This window comes from Mercenaria mercenaria, chromosome 13 (genome assembly GCF_021730395.1).
Source record: "Mercenaria mercenaria strain notata chromosome 13, MADL_Memer_1, whole genome shotgun sequence".
NCBI lineage: Eukaryota > Metazoa > Mollusca > Bivalvia > Venerida > Veneridae > Mercenaria > Mercenaria mercenaria.
Window position 1 is genome coordinate 69248472 of NC_069373.1, and position 9305 is coordinate 69257776.

The window sequence follows — 9305 nt, forward strand, 5'->3', positions numbered from 1 at the left end:
TACGAAAACACGAAAGCTCGACAAATAAATTATTTGTCGGGTTTTTGTGTTTTCGTGTCGGCGGGGCGAAAACACGACAGCACGACAAATAAAGGGCGCCAATACGACATATTCATACCCGCCAACACGAAAACTCGACAGATAAATTTGTCGTGTCGACGCTCTCTAAACGTCGAGTTTCAGTCGCGTAAAATGTGCCGTGTTTTCGCGCCGCCGACACGAGAACTTGACAAATTAGGTTTTTGTCGAGTTTTCGTGTTTTCGCCCCGCCAACACGCCAACACGAAATGACAGAAATCAGCCACCATACTTGTTAGCAATATGATCGTATTATTGATTAATACTGTAATACTGGAACGATTAGTATTGCTTGATATGGCGTCGAATACATCTGCTATTTTGAATAGATGAATGTTGCATTTTACTTGATTCCTAATTTTCTGGAATAATTTCAGATGATACTGTTAATTATATTGAAAAAATGCAGTCTTGTGTATACATAATAATTCTGAAACATTTTATTGCCAATATCTTCTATTAAAATCAAAATAACAAGAGATGTAAAATGATATCACTGAGTAAAAATGTATTGATTATAACATTTTTAACATTCGTCTTTTTTCCTTTTTTGTAAAGAGTTTTAGAAATCTAAAAAGCCAATCAAAAATAATAGGTTTTGATCAGTTTGCGCAGGAAGCATTTGTATCGTTTGTTTATAGGATGAAAAATAAACACAAATCTATATTTGGGTAGGAACTAACATGTTTTTCGCTGGTTGTATCTTAGCTCATATGATAAAAGATTTGTTCCTTGATATACATTAAATGTATTGAAATCACTAGTGACTTCATGTTAATATTGCATGATTATTGTAAATACATGGTGACTTAAAGGCACCTTGGAACGGGACAGGTGCATTTTGTATGTATTGAAAGTATATCTTTCAAAGTGGAACAATTACATCATGTTTTGCACATCTTATGACGATGGTAATGCTGTTAGATACTAAGAATTTATATGTTTATTAAAACAATAACTATGTCAAAAAGTTATGAAATTTATGGCTTTTGATATTTAATTAAATACTTACCGCTTACGCATGAGAATATTGAGTATATAGTAGTGTGTCTTAATAAAATGTAAAGCGATAGTCAAACAGTTGAGAACTTGGTTAATAATGCCACACGGAAATATGGGTTTATATAAAATGATCAGCTCGAAGCATAGAACACAACGATGTTTGATAGTACACTCGGTTTGCATTGAAAGTTCCATGTGCACCGCCGTATGAACACATCTGCGGATGTCTCTGAATTGTTTTATGTACCTTAAGCATGTGTAAATGTTGAGTTCTGCTCAACCCGGGGCTAGAGGGCGTGGACGGTAGCATGCATTTTAACTACCGTCCATGAACAGGCTCAATCAAACCGAGCCTGCAACATTTCGTTTTTGTTGTGTTGAGCGACCTTTGGAGTTTCCACTTTTCTATTTGATTAAGTCTGTTCATGAGTGGTAATGAAATTTGTAAACCCTGATGCTCCGCAGGAACAGCTTAAACGGGAACCTGATATTATACAGATGTATTAAAATAGATTCAATGATTGCAAAGAACCAGAAAATATAACTACACGAAGATATATTTTACGGCCACCGCACGACACTTAAATGGGCTCTTGTGGTAGAAAGAATTTTGCAAAAACGCCACCTTACGCCCCATACTACCGGCGCAAGACCAATTCTATAATTCAGATATAGTGATTTGGCTCCAAGATCCCAAAAGGACCAGACAATATAACAATACCGAGTCCAAGTACGGAGAGTATTACATGCGACAGATATGTGTTTTTTTTTTCAGGAGTTTATTTTAGACATATACGATATGCAAATTCAAACGCGTACATTTCCCATACTTAGCAATTAATAATGCCTTATATTCTTATTCTTAAATAAATAATAAAGTTTTCATGTCTTCAGGAAGAAATATGTTTCGTTTTGTAGGCGAATAAACAGGCCATTTTCATAAACGTTTGCATTGCCATTAAAAGATAATTTTCTGTATTATGACTTTTATTTGTACTCCAAGCAGGTTTAAACGACACACATATCATCAAAATGTCAAGCATACACATGGCATGTGATTTAAATTATTTGAAACAACGACAATGCCACTATCATACATTGCATAATTTAGATATGTACTCTTATATGAGAACGTATAAATTACTCTTCATTTACATACGTTGATCTAAAATCTTAGTTTAGTATTGATAAAGCAAGTTTGTGACAGAAATGGCCGTACCGACGACAGTAACCATCAGAACAAATCAACACCCTTTACAATATTTACAAATTTATTTACATAAGATGATTATTAACAATGAATAGATGATATGAAAAAGAAAAACAACTGATTATAAGAAAGAAAGAAAAAAAGTTCAGTATCACCAGATACAAAGTTCGTATAGTTCCATTCTAATGTGACGTGGCACATTTCTTTAATTTAATTGCGAACTTTAAGTAGCACAAACAATATATGACGTATCTTTAAATCAAGTCCCTTTAAACCGTGAATACGTTGATTCCGTTTTGGCTCCCTATGGTGGTAGGTGATTGCATCCCTGAGCTGACTTCAGAGGATAACAAAAATCAGCGTCTTTGCGGTTTACGGCACAACCATGGGACGAAAGCTCTGCGCTGGGAATATCACATCCAGGCGAGTGAAGACAAGTGAATCTCGGGCATTGTACTTCCGGGTTATGACATCACCAGGAAAAATCGCCTGGCGGAAGAAGCTAAAATATATAACATATGGTAAGCACCATAGCAAAACAAATAAGTCAGGGCATAAAACTGCTCCTTTGGGTACACCATACCTCCGTAGGCTCCCATAAATAATACGTGCTACTCATACAAAATATATGTGCTACTAAGTTCATACGTCACGTGATTAAAATACGTCACTAATTACTTCCATTATTACAAAAATTATTTACTTAAAAGACTAAAGTCAAAGTATGAAAAGATATGAAAAGTTTATGATGAAAAAATATAGTAATGGAAATGATAAACTGCAGCCATTATTTACAACTACAAATTAACAAAATTCAATGTAAATCAAGCGTTATATCATAGTTGGCATCCATATAATATCTAATGCCATACACTAAAACGGACATTGTATGTATATGCAATAGACTGGCACACAATTTCATATTACAATAATATATTACATACACAGTACTAGACTTGCCATATAGATTAATACATTACAGTGCAATACAATATCGGCGTTCCATAACAACGAAATGTTTGACATAAGTTTTTAAAACAGAGTACTTTATAAATATCATGTTACAAATTTCAGTACAAATTTTACATCTTATATAAACGAAACATTTTAGATTCCTCTTTCGAAATAATTTACAAAAGTCTGAAAAATTTAATATATTATCCTGACATACCGAAACTAGCTAAAATTGAAAAATTTGTATTTCAAGTTAAGATTTTATGAATAAATTATACTTACCTGACATTACATTCAGGATTCCTTGTTTGGCCTACTTTTTAACCCGCTCGCAAAAACGGAAACACGTGTTATTATCTCCCTTTGTTTACATTCCCACAATGCAATGCGCACCATGCGAGAGCACGAGATGTTGCCTCCATTATTTCAGTTTCCCTTTTTGGCGCTACAGTCACCATGGAAACTGAGTGGGGCAGGTGGGAGGGTAAACATATAATGTCAGGTAAGTATAATTTATTCATAAAATCTTAACTTGAAATACAAATTTTTCAATTTTATTTCATAAATTTACTTACCTGACATTACATTCAGGATTCTTTATGATTTCAAAGCAGTTGTAATGGAGGTGGGTCTGTTTCCACATCTTCAATTTTTCTTCTTGAAATACACTAAGATAATTTACACTTCTTACAGTTCAAGTATTATTATACTTCTTCACAATATTCTATATACAGATCAATTAATGTGTCCGCATCAAATAACAGTTCCACTTTAAACCAGTATGTACATTCAACTAATTAATGTAAAAATCCACTGTAATCCTGGCAACCCGCCGGAAACAATAAACCGGTAACTTGGTACAGTTACAAAAAGAACACTACTTTGTTCAAACATTTAAAAAATCTGTGTTAGTTGCCGCCAAATAATGTTTTATAAAGGTGGTCTCCCTTGACCAATCTGCCGACTGTAAAACCTGACTCACTGATGCACCCTTGAATAAAGCCCAAGATGGTCCCACACTTCTAGTCGAATGACCTTTGACCTTGACACTTTGATTCTTCTGTTTGTAAGCAAGTTTGACTGCGTCACAAATCCATCTAGATATGGTTTGAGAAGAAACTGGATTATGAGGTTTTTTAACAGAAAGAAAAAGTCTTGTCTCATCTTTGCCATCTTTATGTCTAAATTTCTCAGTTTTTTTGAGATAATATGCCACACATCTTTTTGGGTCTAGAAGCTTGTTGTCAGGAAATGAAGGTATAAAGATATGAGTAGGGGTATGACTTGCTCTGTCTTGCTTTGACAGTCCTTGTCGTACAAAAAACAAACCCTTACTTTGAACGTTGACACAGCCTTCTCCCAAGGTCATAGACTGAATATCGCTGCATCTTCGGAATGATGTGACGGCGACCAAAAAACAAGTCTTCAGGGTCAGGAACTTCAATGGTGCATCCCTGAGGGGTTCAAATGGTGATCTTCGTAAGCAATCTAAAACAAAAGGCAAATCCCATTCAGGAACAAGTCGTTTAAGTGGTGGACGAGAATTGAAAACACCCCTTAGCAAACGTATAATTGTTGGATGTTGTCCAACTGCATGCCCATCTACAGACTGTAATACTGAAGAGAACATTGACCTATAACCTGAGACAGTTCTGTATGAACAACCTTGGTGAAATTTAAATGACAAGAAATCTGCACATTCAATCAAAGAAGCCGAATACGGATCAATCTGTTTCTCACCACACCAGCTACTAAACTGTTTGAATTTAGACTTGTAGTCTTTCTGCGTGCCTGACCTCCAAGAGGCTGCAAAAAGAGCTCTTGTCTGTTTAGAAAAGCCTTTTGCTTTTTGACATCTGTCGATATGAGCCATGCAGTCAAGTTTAGTACCTGGGGGTTTGAATGAACTATTCGACCGTTTGCTTGAGACAACAGATTCGCATGTACTGGTAACTGTACTGGGCAAGCTATGAGTAGTGGTAACAGACTGGGATACCAATGTTGTCTCGGCCAGTGTGGTGCTATTAACAACAGAGTGCAACTGAACTGAAGCATGTGACTCAGAACTTTGGGTATCAATTGTATTGGCGGAAATGCATAAGCATACATGTTCTGCCATACAATTGACAGGGCATCCACTGCAAAGGCCTTCGGGTGGGGAACCCATGAACAAAACAGGGGTGTCTGTTTGTTGTTGAATGTCGCAAACAGATCTATTAATGGGCGACCCCAAAGGTGAAATAAACTGTTCACCACTGTCTTGTTCAGGGACCACTCGGTTTCCTTCAGGCAATGTCGACTCAAAGTATCTGCTAAGACATTGCGTGCACCTGCCACAAATGCAGCTTTCAGAGAGATCTGATTTGATATGGCCAGACACCACAGTTTCCAAGCCTGCCAACAAAGATGGACTGACTTGGTCCCGCCCTGCTTGTTGATATACTGGATGACTGTTGTGTTGTCTGACCTTATCAAAACAGACTTTCCTTTCAGGTGAGGCAGAAAATGTTTCACTGTTAAATACACAGCTTCCATCTCCAAACAATTGATATGTTGGAGTTTCTGTAAATTTGACCACACGCCTTGCACAGTAAGGTTGTTCATATGGCCACCCCAACCCCACGACGAAGAGGCATCTGTTGTTATGATCGTACTGTAACAGACTCGTTGAAAAGAGCGACCCCTCTGAATGTTTGCTTCCTGTAACCACCAGTTCAAATGTTTTACTAGGACTGGAGAAACAGGAAGTTGGACAGTTAGTTCCATTCTGGAGGGACTCCAATTTTGGAGCATATGAAGTTGGATTGGCCTCATGAACAACCTTGCATTGGGTATTAATTCTAGGCAAGATGCTATTTTCCCCAAGAGAACTAGAAAATCCCAAGCCGTGCTGTGTCCTTGTAAAATTCTCTTCACAGCTACTTTTATACCACTTATTCTTTCTGGAGTTGGAAATACCAACCCTTCTTTTAACTGAAAAAGACTGCCTATGTAAGTTATCTGTTGAACTGGTTCTAGAATTGATTTCTTTTTGTTTATTATGAAACCTAGTCGAAATAGAAGATGGAGCAAAATCTGACGGTCTTTTATCAGATTTGGTCTCATTTGATTTAGAGCTAACCAGTCGTCGAAGTACGTTGCTAACCGCTTTGTTTCCTCAAATGAGCTGCTACCACGGCTATTATTTTGCAAAACACTCGTGGTGCTGAAGTTGGCCCGAAGCATAGAGCCTTGAACTGGTAAACTTTTGACTGGTAGCAGAACCGGAGAAATTTGCGATGAGCTTTGAATATTGGAATGTGGAAGTAAGCATCGGACAAATCTAGATTTATGCTCCAATCCCCTACTTCGACTAGATTTAGAACCTTTTTCAAAGTATCCATTTTGAAATGTTGTTTCTTGAGATACATGTTGAGGGGTTTTAGATTTATTACTGGTCTTAGACTTCCATTCTTTTTTGGTACTAGAAACAGAGTACTGTAAAAACCTGTTTTGTGATTCTGGGTTACAAGTTCGATTGCATTTTTGTGTAAAAGTTCTTGAATTTCTGTTTCGAAAATATGACGATGTTTTGGTACTACTTTTGTTGTTTTTATTCCTAAAAAAGGAGGTTTCTGCAAAAACTCTAGCTTGTAACCCTCTTTTATCACATCTAAGACCCATCTGTCTCGAGTTATTTTTTGCCATTCTGTTAGAAAATGAGTAAGTCTTCCCCCAACAGGTATCTCTGGAAACTTTGCTAATATATTTACCGAGTCACTGTCTCCCAGTTTTCCCATGTCCTCTTCCCGAGGATGAAGGCTTACTGCGGAAAGTGTCTCTCGTGGTTCCTTTTGAATAGGACGACTGTCTGCTCTGGTATCTATTAGACTGTGGTACTCTGGGGATACGAAAATTCCCTGGCTGCCAAGATGAAGCTGGTTTAGGAGAAGAAGACCTCCCTACATGGCTATACTTGCCCTTTTTAGCAACTGAACTTGAACTTGACATATTCATGTCAAATTTCCTCTTTCGTTGTATATCAGGTACCAAATCTTCTAGCTGCTTTTTCTTCTCTTTTCTGTTTTTCAACAAACCATCGAGATCTCCACCAAAGACGCCATCACCTCGCAAAGGCAAATTTCTAAAATCATTGGCATCACTAAGGTCATACAAGGCAGTATCTGACATAGCGAGAGACCTCCTGATAATATGATGCAGTGCAGCTGTTCTACCGAGCTGTTCTAACCCTTTTGTTGACATTGCAAAAACATCCTTGATCTGTTTTACTGCAGATGATTTGTCGAATTGCTCAGACTGTACTAGTTCTAACAGATTTCCTAAGCTCTGCTGAATGTACATTTGAATCACCATTCCAAGACGAGCGGCATGTTGACCCTTATAGGCAATACGCTCAACAGATTTACAGGGCTGAGTAAAAAGGCCTTTGACTTTGTGTTTAGAAAAAGCAGCTTCATTACCATGTCTTTTGATAAGGCAATTCTCCACAAATGGGTCAAGTGGTGGGACCTGCAAAAAAGTCTCTGTAGACTCGTCAATTGGGAACATGTCAAGAGTGTCCTCAGAAAAAGCAGTCAAAAGATTTGGAGAATTACACCTGTAATTAGCCTCAAGAACTTCCTTCTGGGAGTCATCAAGTTTTAAACCCTGTGGCTTTGGTTTTGACTTCACTTTTGCATCTTCCCCGAAAATGTCAAACAAGCATTTTTTTGTTTCACCACTCAAATTATCATCATTAGAGTCAGAAATTTCACCATCAGAAAATTTACTGTTAGAATGCAAGGACAAAACGTCCTCCCTCGAATCTTGACCTTCAGAGTCACTATTTTCGGATAAAGACAACGACCGACCACGTGTTGCTGACTTTTTTGACGTGGCAGAATTTACATCCAATTGGGTCAAAACCCTGTTCAATTTTTCATCTAACTGGTTAAATTTCTTTTCCAGAGTCTTATATTTTGATTTAGACTTAGAATGCTTCTTTGGGGCTGTCCCCGCATGAGAATGCACTGACAACGCAGATGACTGCGAGTGCGTGGTCGAAAAATCTGAGTCCGAATCAGAAAGTTTTTCTACACTAATTTCGTCTTTCTCTTCTACGGCAGGTATTCTGGCCTCTGGCTGTTCACTATCCGATTCCATACCTACCAACAAACACCGCGAGCGAATTGTAGAAACTTGTAAATTAGCTACAATGTTGACTGTAGCGCCGAAAACAAGAAACTGAAATAATGGAGGCAACATCTCGTGCTCTCGCATGGTGCGCATTGCATTGTGGGAATGTAAACAAAGGGAGATAATAACACGTGTTTCCGTTTTTGCGAGCGGGTTAAAAAGTAGGCCAAACAAGGAATCCTGAATGTAATGTCAGGTAAGTAACTTTATGAAATAAAATCATATGCCGAAAAGTAAATGTTAAAGAATTCTGTAGAATGCACAAAAATTTACCAAATAAAAATCGTAATGCAAAAATCATACAAAAATCTAACAAATAAATTTCTTACCTCGATCGAGCATAAATTTCTAGCAAGAAAAATTAATCAGACATAGACTCGTCTATAATGTCGGAAGGTGGTGTGCGCAAGGCATATCTAGTCCAGTCTATTTAAAGGGTAATGTCCCGCCAAATACTAAATTTCATGGGACTCACGGCTAAGCCGTGAACTCTTGACTATTTCTATTTCACGGGATTCACGATATAGCCGGGAAATCTGACTACTTTGGCGCGGATTGAAATTGACAATTTGAGGCCCATTATAGTGGTTTTGGGGATAGAAACATAAATTACTGAAGTTTATAAAATATCAACTTTCTTATTACTGAACCGAATTTAATAAAATTTGCATGGAAATTTAAGTTATGAAATACAGAAAAACATGAGAGGTATTTTATGCGTGAATCTGACATTTACCTCAATAACTCAAAAATTTACAAAAGATGATGCAATACCTGCATTTACACTACAGATAAAATAAGGCTCGTATGTCAATTTGTGACAAAGTTTGAGATTTACAATGTACATAAATATGAAAGGGTGCCACTCTTTTTAAAAAAAGTCACA

General features: G+C 37.2%; 1 protein-coding gene across 1 annotated transcript; it reads right to left on the reverse strand.

The window, feature by feature from the left end:
* Window positions 1-4593: 4593 nt before the first annotated feature.
* Window positions 4594-8609, reverse strand: LOC128547997 (uncharacterized). The gene is made up of 2 exons (XM_053522194.1): window positions 6997-8609; window positions 4594-4732 (listed from the first exon to the last, which is right to left on the reverse strand). The coding sequence occupies exon 1, from the start codon at window positions 8510-8512 to the stop codon at window positions 7001-7003; it is 1512 nt and encodes a 503-aa protein (XP_053378169.1). The 5' UTR covers window positions 8513-8609; the 3' UTR covers window positions 4594-4732; window positions 6997-7000.
* Window positions 8610-9305: the final 696 nt, after the last annotated feature.

What these genes read in the sequence shown, in the direction of transcription:
- LOC128547997 (XM_053522194.1), bottom strand. Translation starts at nt 8,512, where the DNA reads ATGCGCACCATGCGAGAGCACGAGATGTTGCCTCCATTATTTCAGTTT.